Genomic DNA, 23465 nt, shown 5'->3' with positions numbered 1-23465 from the left:
ATTTCCACGGTACAATTAACAACCTAATGCAGGGGAATTATCAGCAAATACCGATATTCACACCATGGTGTACATGGCTCAGGTTCCTTGTTCTAATTGAAATGGAGTACTTTACATCTCAGCATGAAAGCCAAGGATGTTAACCCGGCAACAATCATTATGAAGGCTAAATGTGTGTCACATTTCTCATTTTTAACCTCTTCTCAAAAGGAAAAAAGTTAATAATCATGTTTTTAAAAAATTAGGTTTCAGCAGTGCAGCAGTTGAAGGCCCTGTTGGCTTTGTTCAATGAACCCGTTGTAAATGAAGAGGGATCTTACCTCTCTTTATTTGGCAAACCCAATTCAGAAAATGCTCACACCAGGAAGGTTTCCACCACGAATAAAATGAAGCCACTCCTCTGCATCCCATGTCTTTATCTCTTAAAACTTGATAGAAAAAGCTCCTCTCTTCGAAGTTTAGCTACATTGGAGTAAAGTTTTCTTACTCATTTTCTTTCTAAGACTCATCAAGGGTAACATATAGAAAAGGAGAGACTTACAGCGGCAGTTTTTGAATGACTTGTACACACATGTGCATGTACATACATAGAGAGAGATGGGCTGTCATTTTCACATTAATACAGTACTGTGTGTGTGTGTGTGTGTGTGTGTGTGTGTGTGTTACAGGTGTAAGCTTTTGCAAGTTATTCAGATGACTGGCCATGTCATCTGGGCTAGAGGGGAGCAGATGTATCACCTGGTTAACCCACAGCATCATACTGAAATGGCAATGGTAATGGAAAAGCATTGATATAAGGAGATGGTAAAAAGCAAATGCATTTTTTTTTCTGGCTATCTTATCTGTCTCTCTATATATATATTTTTTAAAAAGATGGAATAATTTGCATCTGGGTTGTTGTTGTTTTTACTTTAAATTGTTCTAATTATTTTAATTGAAATGATTGCTTTCCCAAACCTCAGGTAGTGCAGCACCAGCAGAACCAGGGAAGGAATGCAGCAGCCACAATCTCTGTTTGCCCTAAGCCATAGCTTGGCTTTGCATTATATGCAAAGTGGGTAGTTCTCCTGTTTTTACATTAAAAAAAATTTAAATTAAATGTTCCTCACACACACACACACATCCAACTGAGCAAGCAATAACTTCAAGCAACTGTGCAGTAATTGCCATAAGTGTTGGGTCCAAAAATTAGATTTCACTTCACATTTATAAATAGTTTAATGCTGGGCACTTCAATAACTAAACTTTTAAAGTATTGCTATGGACTCTATCAAAGTTCATTATGAGAACAAGAGGCTTGGATACTAAAATTATGAATGAATTTGCAAATAATTTTACCAACAATGCATTAGTATTAATCATTTACTTACAGGAGTTCCATCACTCCAAGTAAATCCTTTATCGGGCTCCAACTCACTTAAACCAATCCAATAATAGTCTGCAGAAGCCCTAAAAAATATAAAAAATATTGTAATCAGAGAGTTGATTTCAAGAGTTTTAAAATTTGCAATATAATGACTACTCTGAGGATCACCTTAGATGAGCCATTTGGAGCAGGAACTGTGTGTGTGTGTGTGTGTGTGTGTGTGTGTGTATGGGTGTGTGTGTTCAGATTACATGCGGTCATTTCTTAGGCATGCTTGCATTACATGCTGAGTCATTGGATATTTACAGGTAACTGTATTATAAACTAGGAGTTCCCAATGCAGTCCATGGGCACATTTAGAAATCTTATAAAACTATCATGGGCACCACACCAAAATGGGGCCATAAAAAGTGATGATGGATAAATAAGTTTCTGAAGACACTGAGTATGAGGCAGAGGTTTGATATGAACCCAAACAATCAAAACCCATATCTGACCCCACATATCATAACAAAACACCTATTTCACAGGAGTCATACTGGTGGTTCTTAGAGAGAAGTAACCTACCAGCCAATCCATAGAGGGCAAGCCTAAGACGTATTTCTGCCTGATGCGTTCCTGCCCTCGTCCCAGGAAACATCCCCATTCACATTCTGCCCCAGGATCACCATTCAAACTTTCATACACATGAACTCCTTTTGTCCCCAAGGATTGTCACACAGACATGGACCCCACACAAATCTCATCAATTTTATTGCACACTCAGATAGTTGGCCAGAGTAGTATGTGCTATGGTTGCAAGTTCTGTGAAATTCCTTGTTGTTGTATTGTTTTACTAAAAAAACGTGTCTCTCTCTCTCTCTCTCTCTCTCTCTCTCTCTCTCTCTCTCTCTCTCTCTCTCTCTTGCAAATGATAAATGCTATCACTCAATTGTTTTATATTTTGTGTTTTCTTGGGGAACATTTCACCACAAAACCAAACTGACATGGTATTTAATAGATAAATAAATGATGGCACATCCATTAACACTTATCTCAGGGATAGCCAAAGTGAGTGTTGGAGTACAATTCTCATCTAACTGCTTCTATGTTGCAATACATCACCAAGTTTAACAAGGTTATTACTCTAATACTTTATGTGGGTTCCTGCCCCCCCAAAAGTGGTTCTCCGTACTCACCGAGTATATAAAAAACAATTAAATTGTCCCTTTTGCTATGGATGCAAGCAAAAGATGCCTTTAAAAAGTCACAATTTAAAGTGCTAATAACCAAGGTTGAACTGATCTGCTCCAACCCCAGAACCAGCTGGACTGTACATGGGTAGCAAAATTGTGGTACATGTTGCAATTTGGGGATGGGACAGTTGTGTTCCTTCTGGGTTGAAGCAGCTGGGAGTTGCCTCTTTTATTCCGCAGAAGTGCCGTGCTCCTCAGAAAAGAGGGAACTACAGTATGTGATAATGTAGTGTTATTTTGAGGAGGGTGTCTAGAAAGCAAAAATGGCCATTGTCAGCTGTTCATAGAATCATAGAATCATAGAGTTGGAGGAGACCACAAGGGCCATCCAGTACAACCCCCTGCCAAGCAGGAAACACCATCAAAGCATTCCTGACAGATGGTCATTGGAATAGTGGAATAAAGGGAAACTGGGAGGTGCCAGTCTCAGCTCTTCCTTTCAGGAAAGCACGGAAAGCATGGGAGAGGAATGACACTGCTGCTGTGACCTTTTCCAGTGATGCCTCGGGTTCTGCGTGGTTTTGTGGCATGGCTGAAGTGTGTGATGCAGCAGGATTCAGGGTGTTAACTTTAAAAGAGAAATCGGTTTTGGCGTGTGTACTGGTTTGAGAAGTGTGAATTGGAAAGCTGACATTAAAATGCCATTAAAACAAAAGATTTTTTTTGATTCTGCGGCAATGAGGATTAACGTTATATGAAACTCACAACTCTGACAGCATTTTCTGTTCTTCTTCACTATGAACAGAAACGAGGTCTCCTCCAATTGCTCTGCAGAAGTCTCGTGCTTCAAACCAAGATTTCTTGCTCTCTTTCTCTTTTTTAAAGGCCTAAAGGCATAAAAATATAATTAAACGCAAGTAATAATAATCTGTTTTAAATCTATAACATTCCCTCTCCCTGAATATTGGTAATTCCCTTCTTTATTTCCTAACCAAGGTTCATATCCTGATACTCTTTTCTATTGGTTCTCCAACTTCATATTATACATCTGATGTGACTACTTTTGCTTATGAGCAATAACCAGTTCCAGCACCCATGTTTTTATCCCAACACAGCTGTAAACATTTTATATTGTTCACCCTATTCCTGTGACTGTAATCCATTTTAACTTATTTAAATTTTAAATTGTTGCAACCCACCCTGGGACCTGTTGGTGAAGAGTAGATAGCTGTAGTAGCAAAAATAGTAATAGCAATTCAATTTAAAAGGTTTTTCTGGTCCTTTTCTTTGACAAATCACAAATTACGTCCCCCAAGTCAATTTCTTTGGCAAGGTCACATTTGATAGAAAAAAAAGTATGATGAATGCCAGTTTCCTAAATCTTTTTTTTGCTTCTGTCACTGGCAGGGTGCAAAAAATCTGGATAGCTATGAAAATTAGATGCATTGTGTTTTATTTTTTGCTGTAAATCTCATTTAATAAGATAAGTGAGCATATTTAAAACTCTTTCTAAAATGTAAATTGAAGGATTTTTCCTCCCAGAACCAATGTTGCACAAGGTGAACTATCTGAAAGACCTGGTGGGTACTTATGAAGCAGACATTTAGAATCTTATTCCAGTTCCATAGGCTCCAGAGTCACATATTTTAGGACTCAGGTGAATATGAAATGAACATTCTTGGTTGTTTTGAACCTGTGTTTGAATTCATAGATGACAAAGATACATAGAAAGCATTCCTTCTGGACAAAGACACACTCCCAATAATATCATTAACCATGATCTATAGTTGAGAGGCAAAAACCCATTCTGATCTACTCCTAACCCCCCAATGAGCTACATTCTGCCTGCTCCTCCACTAAAATATAAAAAGCCTGTACTTCAAATAAACTATAGTTCAAAATATTGAAGTAAAACCCCACAATAAAGAGAATCACAAAAACCTGCACTGAACATTTACTTTAAAACTAAAACCACACCCTCAAATATCTCAAATGGTTTGCTGATAGAGAAAAGCCTTTTCTACCTTGCCTTGCTATTTAAGCACACAATAACTTGGGCGCAAGAACCGGTATGCCTACCTTGAAGCACACATTTCTAGTACTGCTGGAACGCCATCCTTCTGGGCATGGAGGTGGAAGACTTTGTGTGGGGGCAGGAGTTGTTGTTACACCTTCTGCCCATTGTTTGCAGATGAAGGCTGCCTCCTCTTCACAGTTCACAACATCCCACAATCCAGCTGCAGTCCCAGTTCTCATGGCAACACAGCCAAGATGTTGCCCTTTTGGAGACACAAGACAAGAGCCACGTCAATTGAATTTCTGTTCATATGTGTAAAACTACTACTACTGCTAATAATAATAATAATAATGTAGAAGCCCTTTGTGAAATATCATTCCAACTAGGCTTCAGGAAGTACTTAACACACAGCTGTCCAATGCAGGTTAATTCTGCGTCCAGGGCAGCAGTCTACCATCTCCACCTGTTATGCCGGCTGACACCTTATCTGCCTTCACCCTGTCTCACTAGAGTGGTGCATGCTCTGGTTATCTCCCACCTGGACTACTCCAATGTGCTTTACGTGGGGCTACCTTTGAAGGCAACTCATAAACTACAGCTAACCCAGAATGTGGCAGCTAGATTGGTGACTGGGAGCAGTCGCCGGGACCATATAACATTGGTCCCAAAGGATCTGCATTGGCTTCCAATACATTTCCAAGCACAATTCAAAGTGTTGGCACTGACCTTTAAAGCCATAAACGGCTTCAGCCCTGTATACCTGAAGGAGCATATCCACTCCCATTGTTCAGCCTGGACACTGAGATCAGCCCTGAGGTCCTTCTGGTAGATCCCCCACTGCAAGAATTGAAGTTACAGGGAACCAGGCAGCAGACCTTATTGTTCTTCTTCTTCTTCTTCTTATTATTATTATTATTATTATTGTTATTGTTATTATTGTTATTATTACCAGGCATTGCTGAATTCCAGTGGGTAAACAGAACACCATCTCCATTGGTCCAGTTAAATGTCCCTGATTGCTGTGCGCCTGAAAGGCCAATCCAGAAATATTTTTCAGAACGAAGCCCAACTAGACTAGTCAGGTAAGCCTGTTCATACCTGTGGAGAAAAATGAGTAATAAATCCATTAAAAGTGGGTGCTTCTTTTTTTTAAGAAAAAGTTAATTTTCAGGACATACTGGAGTTGGCCACTCTGTACATCAAAGCAGATGTGAGTTCAACAACATAAATCCAAAGTGTCAGACTCCACTACAGAATCATTGTGGATGGTGATACCTGTAATTTATATGAGAAATATGCTTTCGTCCTGCTGATCAAAATGCTGAAGGAGATCTTCAGGTGCAGAAGGAGATCACATGCAGAAGGTAGCTATATAATTAGTTAACTTCAGCTACCTTCGCATAAATTGGGTGTATGTGTGTTCAAATGAAAACAAAGAGATAAATGTTCTAAATGCCTTATGTGGCTGTGCTGCCTGACACAGAGGGGCTGTGTAAAGCATACACAACTCAAGAATGCTGGGAACTGTGGTTTACCCCTCACAGAGCTGTAATTCAAAGTACCCTTAATAAACTACAGTTCTCATGATTCTTTTTTTCCGGGGTGTGTGAGTCAAATGTATGGTGTGTAGACAGCTTTAGTCTTATGTGGTGCCTAGGTGGGTCTGTTGCAAGAGTGTCATTGAACCAGTTGGGTATATTGACCTTAGTACTATTCAAAGTAAAAGGTAAAAACACACACATTCCCTAAGCTTTCAGTTTCACTGTCACTAAGCAATACACCTACATATTGCATGTACCAGCACAATCCATAATCAATTATTTCTCTGCTTGTAATCTTAGAATATTCAGAAATAAACCAATTTTGCATTTTATCGATATTAAAAACACTTCTATTTGTTCCTTTCTTCTGGAAGGAAAATCTTTTTAGTACCTGTTTTCCACAGAAGTCAGAGATCCCTTATTTGTTTCGCAGAATTTCTTTGCTTCTGAAAACGTTAAAAATGTTTGTCCAATTAAATAACAATAGACACCGTGCCTTTTCCAATCCTGTCAATATAAAAGAAACAACCACCACTTATTATTGCAGTATTAGGTTGGAGACACCGAGGTGTTTTTTTATAATTTTATTTTCTCATTTTACAAATATTATAACAAAGATAAATTTACATAAGCAATTTAAAAAACCAAATCTTAATATCGACCCCCTCCCCCCTTTCTGTGGTTACTTATATTATATATATTTACCACTACATAACCAATTCAAATCTATTTACTGGTTATCCTTTATATTCTATTTAGGTTATTCTCACTGCACATTTTTATGTCAGTTCTGCTAATGATTTAAGATGAGGGTTTCTTTTATATAAATATCACCCCTCCTTTATGAACACAGAACCCTCCTTCCAATGACTAGCTAGTTCCAGCTGCTCTGCAGTCAGCAACATTGCTAACAATTCTCTGTTTAACAACAACAACAACATGGAATATTTAATTTATTTTATTATTACATTTATTACCACTTCCAATCAATAAGAGCGTTAGAATCAGATCTAAGTATAGGATTTTTTTCTTTTTGTAATTTTGCCTAATTAGAAAAATACCCCCTTCCAATTTTTTTGAGCTATAGGGCAATCCCACCACATGAAGCATGAAGTACCGACCCTCTTTCACTGCATCTCCTCCAGCATAGTGGTGAAGTTCCTTTTATAACATACGATAGTTTAACAGGTAACCAGTACCATCCGAATATTATCTTTAAAGTAACTTACTGAAAACATACTGGAATTGAGGGACTGAGTTTATTTTAGTGACACTGCTGAAAGTTTATTAAAACAGGAATCTTCGTCCAGCTTGAGGTACCACAGAAATTGCATAGACATCTTTGATCTAGGCCAGTGTTGTCACTCTCTAAAGTGGTGCAAGAGTCTTTACATCTGCATAGAAATTAATACATTGGCCATTTCATACAGTAGAGTTGGAAGGGACCATGAGGGTCATCTAGACCAGCTCCATGCAATGCAGGAATAATTTTCCCAACGTGGCGCATGAACCCATGACCCTGAGATTAAGAGTCGCATGCTCTACCAACTGAGCTGAGCCCAGGCAATTGATACAAGAGTCTAGAGCAGATTTTAGGGAAACATCTGGTAGAAATCCAGATGGCGAGTGTGACTTTTGCAAACTGTTTCTGGAGCTGAACATATGAAGCTGTCTGCAACAGAGTCAGACAGTTGGTTCATCTCCTTCAGTATGGCAGAAGGTTTACAGGGGTGTTGTACAAAATCCTACTGAAATGTCAAGGGTTGAATCCAAGGCCTGCAGCATATGCTCTGCCCCTGATTTGCATTACCAGCAGTTGTGCCCATCACTATTTTGAAAATTGCAGTTGGGTGAACCAAAAATTTAAAATAGAACAATAACTAGAGATTGAAATGAAAACTGAAATATTTAAAAAATATGAAGCGGTGAATCGATGTTGAAGGAACTTCAATGCACCTATAACATCTCCAAGACATACACATAATCTCCACGTGCCCATATCTTTCTCTGAACTAGTGAATGCTTCATGCATTCAAAGGAAAATTCACAAATGCATGCAGACCATTATCTGAATCAAATGAAGGAATTGCACCGCCCCTGTAAGCAAATACTCCCATAAGCACCTCCACCACATTTTGACTACTAGCTATGATCCATAAGAAGTGAAGAATACTTGGTTCCAAGTGAGATTGATTACTCTTAGCACTTGATGCCTTGGAGACTAAGACAGATATATGGGAATGTTTCCTGCTGTTGTTGGCAGTGGAAGCAGGGTATCTTGCATATATGTAGTGGATCTGATCTCAAGTTTAAACATTCTGGAAACAAATGATTAAAAATAAGAAATAGTTGATGTAGTAGCCGTTTTAGATCCATGGGTGCTTATATTGGGGTTTTTTTTAATGTAAGATCAGCAAAAAAGGGCTCTTCCCTACTAATAGTCACAAGGGTATAATTACCCTATTTTTTTTTGGGGGGGGGAGCAGTAACTCTATTGATTAGAAACTCTTTATTGAAACTTTATCCAAATTGATATTGTCTTTCAATCTTTGATAAAGCAGCCTTTCCGCGGTCAGCAGTAAAAAGGAAAAGAAGCAAAGAAAGCTGACCCATGTGTAGTTGCTGAAGAGAGGAGAAGAGGCTTGAGTGGCCATAGGAAGGGTGCAAAATTGGAGGGGTGGGGGAAGATAAATTTTACAGCTCACCTCAAGGCTAGAGATACCTCTGCATTAATGGACAGTTTTAAGAATAGAAATAGTTGGTGTCTATGCATATTTCACTTTTTAATTCACTACACAGTTTACTTTAGACTTACTTTCTGGCAATTTGGATCAGCGATTTCAGGTTCTCCAGGAAGAAATGCCAAAGGTTGTCTTTTACAGATGTAACCAAGTTCCACTTCACAGAAATAATCAGCCCAGTACCCATTCTAGAGATGGGAATGTGAAGAAATACAAATATAAGTGAAGAGGGGTCCACTCATTTTCTTCTTGCTTGATGTCTTTGTGTCAATGCAAAGCTTTCAATTTTTGCATGAGTTGGACAACTTCACAAAATTCCTATTACATTTGAACTTCACTGAAATCTTCAGCTGAAACTAATGAAGTATTCAGTTTGAGGATCTGATACTTCTGCTGCTGCTGATTAGGACATTGAGTTGGCACGATGGCAGAGAGAGCAGTGCAGGAAGGAGGAAGCAGTGGCCAGCCAGCTGGCCTGGTAATCTGTTTCCAGTACTGCCATTGTAAACCAGCCTGTGATCCTCAGATGAAGGACAGTATAGAAATTTAAGAAGAATTGATTCCACTTGGCTGGAGAAAATTCAAGGGATTAGTGAAGGTAAGTGTGTGGTGTGGAAGTTGGTGAGGTGTGGGCATTTTGGGGTAAGGTCTAGGAGATGATGGGGTTGGCAAGTGAAGCCAAACAGAGTTTCAATTCCTAGGGCAGCCTAGAAAGAGGGAATGATTGTTAAACCATTCTCTGAATTTTAGCTCTCAATGTGCCAGATTGGCCCTCAATCCATTTATTCAATCTTTTGTCTAATAGGCTGAATAAATGTATTGAGGACCAAGGGAAATACATCTCTCTTATAGGATTCATATTTTTACCTCCCCATTCATGATGACACATTCATTTTGCACATCATTTATTTGTTGTGGTTTTCCTTTCTGCCACTTGGTGAATGTCACGGTAGAACCATCACTCCATTCATAATACATCTGAATCTTCTGGTCATTCAGTCCTATCCATAGAAGATCTGTTGGTTCTAAGAACATAAAGCCATCTTATTTATTTGTCCTCAGTTCAGAGTGCCTAGGATCCTATTTCACACAGCTCTATGGTGCATAGATTTGGAAATGGGAGACCATTTTGAACTGTAGCTCAGTTTGACATGTGCAACTACCTACATAAAGATTAATGGAATACAGAACTACAAATGAGTAGTGTCTAATTGACCAGCATTCACCAAGCTGGTGCTTTGCAAATATTTTGAGTTGTAACTGTAATCATCCCTGACCATTGGTGATATTGACTGAGGTTGATGGAAGTGCACTAGGTTGTGGAAGGCTATAATAGTCAGCGTCATCTCTCATATTTGATTTGTTTGTGCACCTTAATCACTTCAACAGACTATTGCTCCGTGGTGCTTTTCAACAGGGGAGGGCCTTAGTAACATTGTATAATTGTATGTGGTTGGGAGAAAAACCCCACCCTCTCTCTTTTACACACACCAAATACCAGGAAAACAGAATTTTCTGGATGTACTCACTGTAGCCTAGCTGAGAAATGACAAAGCTGTATTCTTCAATGTTGTGTATACTTATTAAATCTCCACCTTCCTTTCGACAGGACCATAACGCATTCTTCCATGTCTTAAGGTCTCTGTTAAGGCGGTAACAGTGACCTGCATATGCAGCCCAGCCATCTGGACATTTAATTGGTTTAAAGCCATCTAAAAAGAAAACAAATATATCTAAGATTGCATGAGTGGATGAGCTTTAAAAAGATTGATCTGCCATTATGTTGTCATTGACTCACTTGTGTGCCAGGACCCCATGACCCCACAGTTTCCCTAAGGGGGTGAATAACCAGACAAGACAACTGTATATAGGTTTTATCAGTTAAAATAGGCCACAACTTTATTTGTTACAGGTGTGAATAATTTGGCACAGGTATTGGGTGAAGCGAGACTACAGTACTCCAGCCTGTCTGCTGGGAGTGCATCTAAGGCTAAACTACCACTAGGGGGGCCCTATGACCTACATCAAATAGGGGTACCCCCCGAGGGGTCCTCGTTGGAGGAATGCTATGGCCCTGTCCCCATCTGGGCACCAGACAGAAGCTGCTTCTCCTGGATCCCTTTAACAGGATACCTTCCACCAAGGAGGGGAAGGCAGAGTCTACAATCTCCTCTCCAGCCAAGACCAAGGTTTACCCGATGCCTCACAAAGTTGTGACGATTGCTATGACATAAGCGAAAACCAATGGCCTGTGCCAATTTGCCTGGCCCCAAATACAGTGGTCGACATGGTCCATAGCAAGTTCGTGGTTCAAAAAACCAGTATAATGAAAGGGAGGGAGGGAGGGAGGGAGGGAGATCCAGCGAGAGAAAGGTCAGAGAGAAAATTTCCAGGTCGGATTGCAATTTTAACCCCTGGGAATGAGCCCAGGCGGCACTGATTGACCAACTGGGCCTGCCTCCGGTAAAAGCCTGCCCGCAGCCTTTATACCTGAGGTCTTTACTGATAGACAAAATACTCTCAGCCATCTCTGTCCAATCAAACATTTCCCATTACATATGCCCCTACAAACAGCAAAACCTGTATTACTGTTAGAAATGTAATTTTGGACTCTGGCACCCTCTATACATAATGATGATACAATTATATAAATATAGGTAAACTTCATTCCCAGTTTATAATCCTACCTGAAGGAATAACAGAAGCATCTATTGAAGAGTTTTCTTTTTTACAAATGTATCCAAGTTTCTCTTGACACTTATCATTCCCCCACTTGCCATTCTTAGACTGCATTGATCCACAGATTTTTTCTGTTTCTGGGGATGGGCTCCCTTTAAGAAAGTGTGAGGCAAGTGGTCATTGAGTCCTGTGTTAACACTGCAATGCTGCAGTTTGAGTAGATCTTTCACAATATTTTAAATTAGCACAAAACCATTTAAAATATATATGGCCAGAAACGATAAAGTTGAAACAAACCAGCATAGAACAATAATAAATGAGCCACTTCCCAGTAAACTAACCTCATCCATCCATTGCCCCTTTATCAAGAGCTTTTGAAAAGGCTTCTTTAAAAGTGTGAGCCTGCCTAATCTCTCCTGGAATTGCATTCCATAATTGTGGAGCCACCATCTTATCACCATATCTTCAGTCTAATCACCTTTACTGGTGAACAATGAAGCAAACCACCTGAGCTGGAAAATAAGTCCAAATGTGTATCCGCTATGCAACTGGAAGTGGGTGGATGTGCATGATCTGTGATCTTACCTGATAACTGGAAATCTCTGTTTGGGTTCAGGTACTTTTTCACTGGATTGTGACTACTGAATTACACCACAGTTACATATTCTATGCAGGAGGAGGGCACTTAATGTGGGAATACGTTTTTGGTTTCCCCGCGCGATAGCCGCTTTGTTAATCCTTCCACGCTACTGCGCAGAAGGAAAGAAGATCCGGCTGGAGATTGGAGCCTGGATCCCTCTGCACCTCCCCAAAAGCATGCCAGGAATGGTCACAAGGCTGGTTTCCCGCCCGGAAACACTCGTTATTACAATGCGACAGAGAGACAGAGAGCTTGCTCGCATTGAGTGCTTTTTTATTTGGCCTCCTTTCTGCTTCTTCGGCCACACCTTTTGCTTTGCTTCTTGCTGCCTATCCTATCATCTTCAGACCTTCTGCAACTCCCAAAACTCCTCACGACCTTCAAGAACCCTCATAACCAGCGGACCTTCGTAACCAGCCAGAGCAGGCTCTCAGACGACTGGTTATCCCAGAAACTGGTTATCCTGACAACTTACATTACTTTAAGAATTATGGCACAAACTGAGGTTCTGTTAAGCATCATTTCCCCTACCACTTCAACACTGTGATGGGAGAATGCGCACTGAAAGATTGCTGTCTCCTGCAGAGCTCTTAAAAAACAGAAGAAGCTGAATGGACAGAAAGTGGCAGATCTTCTCAGAATCACGGTACAAGAACTTTTAGGGAAAGTTAACAGTACAAACTATTGGGTTTAATCATTACAAGAAGGCTACAAATAATTGTTTTTAACTGCCTCATGATTATTCAAAACTAATTCCTTTAGGTAGTATATTCTGCATATTCTAACCTCCTGTAAATCTCTTCAAATTATTTTTGGCATTTGTGCCTGAATATTAAGCAGCAATGTTGTTCAGTATTGATCTGATTGTTGGCACATAGTTGTTCACTCACCTGGAGCCCAGTTTAAATATCTGAAAGGGTGGTTGCCAATCCACTGCCATCCACTGTCAAGATCCAAACTGTTCAGACCAATCCAGTAATAAGTAGCTATACCATTTATTAACCCTATTCACGGAAAAGAAAATCAATTAAACTGTATGATATAGATAGGAGATTTACATTGATGAAGGGGGGGGAGGAACAAAACATAACAGGTTGTCAGATTCGCGCGCCCCCCATAAAGCTGGGTACCAAACAGAAATTAATCAGGAAAAAACTTTTCATCAGGTATGCTGATACAATGCTTCAACCAGCATCAGTTTCAACCAATGAATTTCTGCTTTTCATACAGTTTTTGAAGACACATGGGTCTTATGTCTAAAAGTATTGGGAAAGTGAGAGATAATGTAAGATTATAGCTTTTCGTTCACAACAACAAAGTCAGAATTGTATTCCACTGATTAAAAGAGAACATAACACGGTGCATACAACACCAAAATAAATAAATGTAGTTTCAAAAGTATTTTACTATATATTTTCCAAGTATATATTACATTTTTTCAACCAAAAGGCACTTTGAAACACCAAAAGAACAATATACCAACAATAGGAAGGCGATGATTTGCACAAAAAAGTCATCTATGTAAGGCAGCAAATGTACTTTAAGGTTGTGTGTGTACTCCTATTCTAGGAGTGGAAAGACACTTCTCATAATTTTCATGAAATTTATGTTTAGAGCTGAGACAGTATTGACTAATTAGCAAAATATCACAAGACACTGATTGCTTCTTCAGGTATGCCTTGTTATGTACTACCTGTCAGGTATGCTTGTTCATGTAAATCGGTGATGCTCAATAATTCTGCATTCTGTTGCTGGCAACTTTTTCTTGCTTGGTACCATGTTAGAGCTGAGTGGGAATTGATCTGATACAGATCCCCTGTCCAGTGGTTTCTGGTCCAGAAGAATTCATCATGGTCATCTGTAAGCATTGTTAACTTGAGTGTCAAATCTTCAAATCACCTGTGATTAAGCTAATTCTACAGCTGAGATATATTTGATTCTTTAATGATCTAGATTCTTTGAGTTTTCCAAAGAATACTCAAAGCAATCTGCAGAAACACAGAATTTGTGTGATCAAGGGGCAGCATCGCTGGCTCTCCCCCATCAAGTGATGGCTTCCCAAGCCCCATCCCAACTGTTCACATATTAGATATCTAACCATTTGTGCTCCCCCAGGACCTGGAAACCCTGTGTGCAATCAGGACTTCAGGTTCCAGGATAGTTTTGATGAGTTGGCTTTCTCCCTGTAAACATCCATACCTAATGCATGAATGTACCTGCACCCGTATGGCCGGCACCAGTCCAGAGCTCTTCCCACCTCACTGCTGTTTTGCTTCACCCCATCTCCATTGACACTGCTGCTGGGAGGACACCATGGTCTCCACCCCACTCACTCCATGAGCCACCACTGGACAGATCTCAAATTGGGACAGACCAGAATCAGGCACAAACACTTAATTTAACCCACCATCACACAGAGAGACCTATTCCCCATAGAAAAGGAGGCATCTGTTAAAATTTTAGTAAGGTAAAGGTAAAGGGACCCCTGACCATCAGGTCCTGTCGTGTCCAACTCTGGGGTTGTGGCACTCATCTCACTCTATAGGCCGAGGGAGCCGGCGTTTGTCCGCAGACAGCTTCCGGGTCATGTGGCCAGCATGACTAAGCTGCTTCTGGCGAACCAGGGGAGCGCACGGAAACGCCGTTTACCTTCCCGCTGGAGCGGTCCCTATTTATCTACTTGCACTTTGACGTGCTTTCGAACTGCTAGGTGGGCAGGAGCTGGGACCGAGCAACGGGAGCTCACCCCGTGGCAGGGATTCAAACCACCGACCTTCTGATCAGCAAGCCCTAGGCTCTGTGGTTTAACCCACAGCGCCACCTGGGTCCCTTAAAATTTTAGTAGCTCCACTCAAATTGTACCTTCAGGTTCCCTCTCTGTTTTAGTCTGGGAAACTGCATGCTTTGTTCAACATCCAAAAAACCCAGTTGCTCTCAGCAGCTCCCCACTGAACAGGTGATGGTTGTGAGGACCAAGGAGTCAGGTGAAAACTGGCTGCAGGCTATATCCAGAAGGACCCATGTCTGCTCTACGCTTTGATTTTGGCCTGAACTGGACTACATTCTTATCTCTGTTCCTTTTAGATGAAGAACTGCAGGCTTGATCCTGTAGGGGGCCCTGATATTAATGATAATTTATTTTGTTCTGACTTGCAAAGGAAAAGTTCTTTCCACATTTTCTTTTCTTAGATTGCACAATCTGTAAAGATGAGGCAATAATAGCAGCTTCCCTTTTCTCTTTGTAGGTTAAACATTCCTCTAAGCAGCAAATACACAATAGGCTCAAACAAAGGCTCAAACAAAACATTGTTAAGTGCTTACCTTTTACTGGACAATATCCACTTAAAGAGTTTCTATCCACATCTGCTGTTGTTCCACACCAAAGCCATCCATTTCCATCGTCATCTCTTATGCACTTTGCATACCATTTATTCTTATACTTGAATGGAAACACACAGGGGGCTCCAAAGTTATTGCCTTCTATGGTATACAGAGCTAAAGGAACATTGGACAGATCATGTTAGGCTGAAATAATTTTGAGCATTATTGAGAGGCAAACACAAATAAGGCAGAAATAACGAAGACAAAGCCCTCTACAGGGCTCTATGTAAACTCAGATATGCACCGTTTGTGTGTACAGGCTTCCATGTTCACCTCAGTGGAATTTTGAGCATCCATCTCTTTGCATGTACGCAGAATAAACGCATGCAATTCCTCCATTAAGTGGAGTGAATTGTCAGCCTCTGGTGTCTCCAGGCAGGGTTAGGAAAGTAGAGGAAGGGTATTAAGTTCCCAAAGGTGCCACCACTCAGGTGCCCATGCTGGTTGGTCCAGCTTCTACCTAGCCAAAGCTTGAACCCTCCTGACTGCCCAGCCATCACTTGAGGACATCAACCAGCAGAGGCAAACAGTCAGCAGCAATCTAGTATTGGGCTCTGTGTGTGAAATCTATAAAAACCAGAACATTATTATTATAAAACAGTAATATGTATGTTTAGATCAGATATACGAAGGTATGGTTAACATCTAAAAGCTATTACCATACAGGACAGTCATCCCTCCAGGGGGAAGGGAGATATACAGATAGGGTTGGCATATTTCAAAAAGTGAACATCCGGACACAAAAGTTTTTGAGATATTTGTAAGGAAATTCGCAAAAATCCACACTTCCAACATGGGTTGCCATACATTCAGATTTCCCCAGACATTTAAAGCAATTTCCACCCGGAGACGGTTTCCAATGGCCAAATCCCAGTTATGTACAGGATATTCCAGACGTATGGCAGCCCATATACACAAAGAACATAATTTGAGATTGGGTGTGTGATAAATACTCTATTCAGTGTGACAGAACATCTGATATGTAAAAAAGGATGTGTGAGAGAATTGTATTGTATGTATGTATGTATGTATGTATGTATGTATGTATGAAGGGGGTATTTTTTAGCTGCTTAAATTTTCAATTTGATCTTAAATTCCCTGGCTATATATATAGTTGGTGCTTAAGCTGAGCCACTTTCTTTAGTACCGGGTACTCTGCCTTTAGATCCCATTTTGTCCTCCTGATATAGCTGGAGTCTGGACTGATGGTTATGTGATTTACATCATACCTATTTTGTGTCCCAAATGTAGGGGATTCAGCATGCTGGAAGCAGATACACCAGCTGAGTATCTAAAGAAAGAGGTTACAGGTAGGTAGCCGTGTTGGTCTGCCATAGTCAAAACAAAATAATAAAAAATAAAAAAAATCCTTCCAGTAGCACCTTAGAGACCAACTTAGTCTCTAAGTCACCTTAGAGAACAAACTTAGTTGGTCTCTAAGGTGCTACTGGAAGGTTTTTTTTATTTTTTATTTTGTAAAGAAAGAGGATTAACTCTCTAATTTTACCTTCATAGCCCTTGGAACACAAACTGTCTTTCATTCCATAGATCTTCCAGGTACTCTTGCTGGTGGCTACTTTAGAAAGTATAAGACGACTTTTTTGGCCACCTTCAGGATTTAGAAACAAATCTCCCTGTTTGAGTGCAAGGAGGCTCTCATTTCTGCATTCCCATTTCTGAAGTTCAGCCGTCTCATTACAGGGGGAGAGGGTGAGTGCAACCAGGTCTGACTTGGAAGGCACTGCCAGGCATAACTTCACTGCCATGTTCAAGATCCGGTCTTCGGAAACCCACTTGAAATGTTGCCACTCATTATCCTCATCGCAGTTGACCAGGGTGATGGAACGAGATTTCTGAGGTTGTATACAAAGCTTGAGGTTTTCATTTTGTATCAGAAAGCTGTCACTTTCTGCAAAATCAAGAGAGGAAGAAGAGTAGGAACATGGTGAAAAAATTCCACATGGCTTCCAACATGGCAGCCACTGGCAGGATGATGACACCAAGAGGCAACAAGATTGAAAGAGCAAAGAGAGAAATGGCTCCTGTGTTAATTCTGCATTTTACAGTGTTGCATCTTATTTATCAGAGGTCCATAACTTGCTTAATTCCTAGCCAGGACACTGACTTTGATGTCCTTCTTGCAAATCCTGTTTGCAGTTTATTTTATTCTGAATAAGTTTTTAATCATTTGATTGTTCTCAAAATGCTGCATTTTTAAAACAAAAAACCCGTACCTTTATAAAGCTTTTTTTTTTAAAAAAAGGAATTTTAAAAAATATGTATATTTCACTACTTTTGAGTGCCAAACTGGACATGATGTGAGACATCTGAGATTGAATCTTCCTAATTGTTATTTATTTATTTATTGCAAAAAGCATGGGATGGGGACAATTTGGATTGGAGAACAGATGTGAGCAGGTTCACCTATCCTTCCACACCTGTGCCCTGAAGCTATCTGCCCCCCTGCCACATACACACACCCTACCCTGCACTGTACAGGGAATAATATGTTGGCACTTGCATTCTGTGAAAATTTTTTATCTGCCCCATGGCTAAAAACAGCTTTGGTGGAGGATTTGGACAAATGTGTAGCTGGAAAAAGGTTTAGCTCCTCTCGCCTTACCAAACCATTGATCTGATCCAAATATTCCCCACATCTCTGCTTTTATTAAAACCAAGACATCTTCTATGGCCCTCAATATGTGGTGACAAACTGATTTCCTATTTATTTATGTAATTAAAACCATTTGCTATACCGCCCATCAGTAGGAATTAGTCTGATGGTGAATTTTTTAAAATAAATAAATCAATACACATAAGACACGAGAAATACAGTATCCTAAAACTAGCATCAACAGTCATAAAAATACCAGGACAAATTCTTACCTAATAGATACAGTCAAAAACAGTCATGTAGGCTACATGATTATAACACTCCAACCATACCAATAAATAACCTGAGAAATTTCACATTGTATTCAAGAACGGTAAGGATACGAAGCTTTCCTTTCATGAGGAAAAGGTGTAATTTAGATTTGCTAAAGTGCAGGGAATGCACTCAGTGGGATCCTTCACTCTGAAGGAAGGATCTGTGATCCTGCAGTTTTCTGTTCGCAAAACAGGGAGGAAGGCAATATTTTGGCAATTCCCCATTCCTCCTGCACATCATATATTTCCTCCCAATTTGCTCCAGAGACTTGGGAGACCCCTTGGCACAGCTTGGGAAGCACGTGAGGAAGGAGAAATGGCACATATTGTCTCCTGACAAAAGGCTCCACTGGATCAAAGAGCTCTATGTCAGTTAAAAGGACACCAATGGAAACAACAAAAGATGCCTTTTTTGTTGCGTACATAAATATGTCAGATATCCTTCTTGTTTAATATTGTTAAAATGTTATTGTTGACGCATTTCTTATATTTACAGTTCATTTTTATATAGTGAAAAAGAAAGTAACAGGATACAGCGGAGTGTTGCATAAAGAAAGAACAAATTCTTTCTTGCAACAGTAAAAACTCATGATGTAAATTTACATTCAAAATTATGTTGTTATTGTAATTTAAACCTGATATTATTTCTATATGCAGATTCAATGTTTAATTAATTCTCATTGTATCTCCTGTTGCATGGATTTAACTTTAACGGCGCAACATTAACTTCCAGAAGATGATTGAAATGTCAACAGTTAAATTTATTGAAGATGCACCTTCACTTACTAAAGTAACAATGGCGGAGCTTACCTGGTACCTGAAAAGTCACTTGAATGAGGACCAAGAGATTTAGGAGCAAAAAGGAAGGCATTGGCCACAACCAAACCTACCACACAGATCCCATGGAAAGAAGACAAATCAGAGTCTGCTGCTTTTCAGTTACTTCTTCATAAATGAGCCAGGCAGAATGAAAATTTCACTTCTGTGTTTGACATGTTATATTGTACACAATGCCAAATTATGCAATACTGCAATTTTTTGTCTTTGGCAAATTCAGCAGTGCACTCAGTCTGAATACAGTATACCAGGGCCAGAAAATCCTCTTGAATTTTTTTGGGGGGTTGAAAGGGGTCCTTTGAATCTTAAAGGTTGGGAGCCACTGATATAAAAGGAGGAAATCTTTCTTGGTTACAGGGAGAAGTCAGCAGGTGGGTAGCAGGATATATAACCCATATATGTACGGGACTCTTTCTTCATAACTGGTGACGTCTTACATTGAGCTTCACATTTAGAAGGATTTTATTTTTTTTTAAACACCCAATAGTTGAAATGCCTTGATGAGTCTCTTTATATTTCTGGAGAACTAAATTTCATTTTTACTATTTCTTTAAATTTCTTTATTACTTTTATATCATTTTTTCTAGCTACAGACCTTAAAACTGCTCACAAAATTCATATTTTGGTGTAGGTGTGCAATGGTGTCGTTGCCTGCCTTTCACTCAACAGCACATTAGCACCTGCTATGATATAGATATGCTGGAACCCATTGGGCTGACAATGATCCACACAGTATCCTACCTTCTTAGAATCATAGAATCGTAGAATTGGATGGGACCCTGAGGGTCATCTAGTCCAACCCCCCTGCAATGCAGGAAACTCAGCAGGTGGTTCCCCCATCTAATTTTAAACCATATTGTGTGTGTGTGTGTGTGTGTGTGTGTGTGTGTGTGTGTGTGTGTGTGTGTGTGTATAGTCATGGTTGCAGCTGACTAGGCATGGTTGCAGAGGCTCATTTTACTTCTGCTTTAAAAAAAATATTCTTATTATATATTTAGTTATGCCCCCCCCCGACAGGACAAAATATATTATCCTTTCTGGGGCTGCAGAAGCTAACTGTATTTTATTCCTGTAGTCATGAAGGTACTACAATTTAAATGAGTTTAAAATGCAAAACGGCATGTGTTCATAATATTTCTTTTTTTTGGTAAAATTATGTTTGGCAAATGTGTTTTTCTTGTTTTGCTTTGCTATAACAAATCAGGAATATGGAAGCAGCTTGTAAATAATGGAATCGCCGGGAGTGTGGGGGAGAGATGCTGATTCTGTGCTTCAGAACTGAAGTAATGCAAATTGCAATCTAAAAGGAGGGCCCCTTAAGACCATTGAGTCCAGGGTCTAAACTCAATTAGCTGCACTGCTTCTCTTTATCATTCCACATACAGAAGCGGACTGGAGTGGCAGCTGACTCTTCCTTCAACAGTGGCGTTGGGCTGGCATCTTGGACTTCACCTTATGCAGCAGGTTAGTTTAGCAGGGAAGATGGTGGTCAGGGGGCTTAAGAGGAATAGGCAGAGGAATATATTGGGGAAAATTGCACACAAACATTTTCACACAAACGTTTTCACACTAAAACGATGTTGAATTTTTAGGACCCCATGAATGCAAATGGGTGGGGAAATGTTGAGAAATGAATTTAAGATGGAGAAATGACAAGCCACAGCCCTCCAACATCTGCCACCTAAGGTAATCACCTGACTTTGCCCAATGGTACTGCTGGTTTGCTCCCAAGGTCTCCTTCTCATTATAGAACTTTGCCAGAGCAGCGCTGTATGTAAAGGTCCTCTTCCCAAAGGACAAGCTTGATTAGACCAAAGGCCTATCTCATCGGTAGGCAAACTAAGGCCCCAGGGCCGGATCTGGCCCAATCACCTTCTAAATCCAGCTGCAGATGGTCTGGGAATCAGCGTGTTTTTACATGAGTAGAATAAGTCCTTTTATTTCAAATGCATCTCTGGGTTATTTGTGGGGCATAGGAATTCATTCATCCCCCCCCCAAATATATTCCAGCCCCCCAAGAGGTCTGAGGGACAGTGGACCCGCCCCCTGCTGAAAAAGTTTGCTGACCCCTGGCCTATCTAGTCCAGATTGTGTTTTCAAAATGGCGAAGCCCTACGGGAAGCTCACAAAAAGTGCAACAGCATTCTCCCACTTGCAGGTCCCAGAAGCTGGCATTCTGAGGTCTTCTGCCTCTGAAACTGGAGGCAATATAACCATCATGACTAGAAGCTATGGACAGCCTTCTCCTCCATTGATATCTCCACCTCCACCCCTATAGAAACTAATTTGCTATGCTCTATGTTCCCCTGCATAATTTTGCTGAGTGTTTTTTTCTTGTCCTCACCAGCAGCAACCAATGCCTATTTCTGGAGTAGGGACAGGAAATAATGCCAGGACACGAGCTATAAAGAACAACATGTGCAGAGGAGGTGGGGAGGATCATGGGGCTGCTGCTGTGTCTTGTGCAGTCCAAGTAATGCCTAGCCCCTCGCCCCCTGCCCCAAAGGAGAACTGAAAAAAATGTGACTCAAGCAGAAAGAGAAGTGAAAGCATGCTGTCATGTTCAGAAGTTTCCTGGAAAAAAATTGAAATATTGTTCAAGTCACTCCTTCATTGCAGACATTGTTACTGTCTGCTCCGGATACTGCTAGGTAATTCAGAAGAATTAATTCAGAACAAATAAGGAAATGCTATATGAACATCTCATCAGGGATTTCCAGATATGTGAAACCCATCTCAACACATTGTGTGTGTGTGTGTCTAAGTGAGGTCTCCATATGTGGACACGAGTTTGTTGTGCATGGATGCTTTGCTCCTGACCTTTCTGGACATTCACCCCATTGATTGCAACCCCATTGATTGCAAATGTGGCCCCTCAGGAAAAAAAACGGTTCTACACCCAGGAGGTATTACTACACCACTGTAAAATTATTGTACATTCTAAAGTTTTGCATGGTTAGTACTCATGTGATCATTGACTTCATTTCCCATGCCCCGCCAAGACACTACTGGGCTGCCTATCATCATTGGGCAGTTGTTTATTAATATATACATTAATATATATATCACACAAAATGAATTGGCAAGAACAACCACAAACTCCTGAAATGGCTTACAGCCGTAGCAAGTTACATTTTACACAAATATACTTTTCATCAAGGTTGGCAAAATGTGTGCATTATGCTACGAGCTGTGAAGCTGTACATGCATTGTGTTATCTGTTGCTTGCTGCTGTATATTTGTATCTTGCTTTTTTCTCCTGGGAGCTCAAGGCTGTGTATATTATCCTCTTGTCCCCCTTTTATCTGTGCAACAGTCCTGGGAGACAGACTAGGCTAAGTTAATATATGTATATAAGCAGCTCTTACCAAATAGTAACCTTACTAACCTTGCCCCATATTAATGGCCTTTAAAAACTATTAAGTGAAATAAACATGCATGAATGGCAGCGTGGGGAGGGGGGGGGCAGAGCCAACGAGCTGTTGCAGCTTTCCTAAATAGTGCTGAAATAGTGTTGAGTCAGGGCTGAGCAGCGATGAGGAGGGTGCTCTGCCAGTCCAGTGCTCTTGTACGTCTATGCAGCTCTGACCCTGCTGTCACCCTGCCACACCCCAGCATTGTCCGTTGACGCTGCAGCCACTCCAAGGGAAGAAGGGTTGCTCCTTAGCTTTGCCCCACCACACCACCAGTTGCAATTAGTAATGTGGGACGAAGAACAAAGAAACATCTCTCTGTCTCATTCAAGGGTTGGGAAGCAGCTAGTTTTCTACCTTAAACAGAAATGTCTCCCCAACACACAAGAAAAGGACAGAGGTATGATGTTTGTATGGATTTTTGTTTACTAGGAATGATGGATGGCATTCTGCATAGGGATGACACCTCCTACTGGAAGGAACAGGCAGGGTTCACTATAGCCCTTCTCTGCAGGGGCAAGAGTTATCTCTCTCACCAAGACTATTCCTAGACCCCACACCAACATTTTGGCTGCTGATTGGTTCTTTGGAAGGAGGAGTGGAAGGGAAGGATAGATTCATTCCTCTGCACTTTCTCCTCCACCAGGCCAGTCAGATTTCAGATTTCTTAAATGGCTTTATGTATGAGTGCTCCATTGAATTTGGGTGAAATAATATCTTGTAGAACCTTGGTTGCCAGAAGGATAT

The 23465-nt window shown here is 40.5% G+C and overlaps 1 protein-coding gene across 1 annotated transcript in view; it reads right to left on the bottom strand.

Moving 5' to 3' along the window:
• Positions 1–19442, bottom strand: part of LOC117055729 (macrophage mannose receptor 1-like) — a 41246-nt gene extending 21804 nt beyond the window's left edge. Inside the window, 15 exon segments of the mRNA XM_033165507.1 lie at positions 321–462; positions 1371–1449; positions 3307–3428; positions 4621–4820; positions 5508–5656; positions 6491–6606; positions 8915–9028; positions 9708–9865; positions 10370–10552; positions 11528–11671; positions 13050–13163; positions 13853–14017; positions 15481–15654; positions 17048–17449; positions 19279–19442. Coding sequence (XP_033021398.1) covers positions 321–462; positions 1371–1449; positions 3307–3428; positions 4621–4820; positions 5508–5656; positions 6491–6606; positions 8915–9028; positions 9708–9865; positions 10370–10552; positions 11528–11671; positions 13050–13163; positions 13853–14017; positions 15481–15654; positions 17048–17449; positions 19279–19339 — 2323 coding nt within the window. The 5' untranslated portion in view covers positions 19340–19442.
• Positions 19443–23465: the final 4023 nt, after the last annotated feature.

This window comes from Lacerta agilis, chromosome 12 (genome assembly GCF_009819535.1).
Source record: "Lacerta agilis isolate rLacAgi1 chromosome 12, rLacAgi1.pri, whole genome shotgun sequence".
Lineage (NCBI taxonomy): Eukaryota > Metazoa > Chordata > Lepidosauria > Squamata > Lacertidae > Lacerta > Lacerta agilis.
The sequence above is the reverse complement of the archived record's forward strand: the minus strand, read 5'-3'. Positions and strand labels throughout refer to the sequence as shown.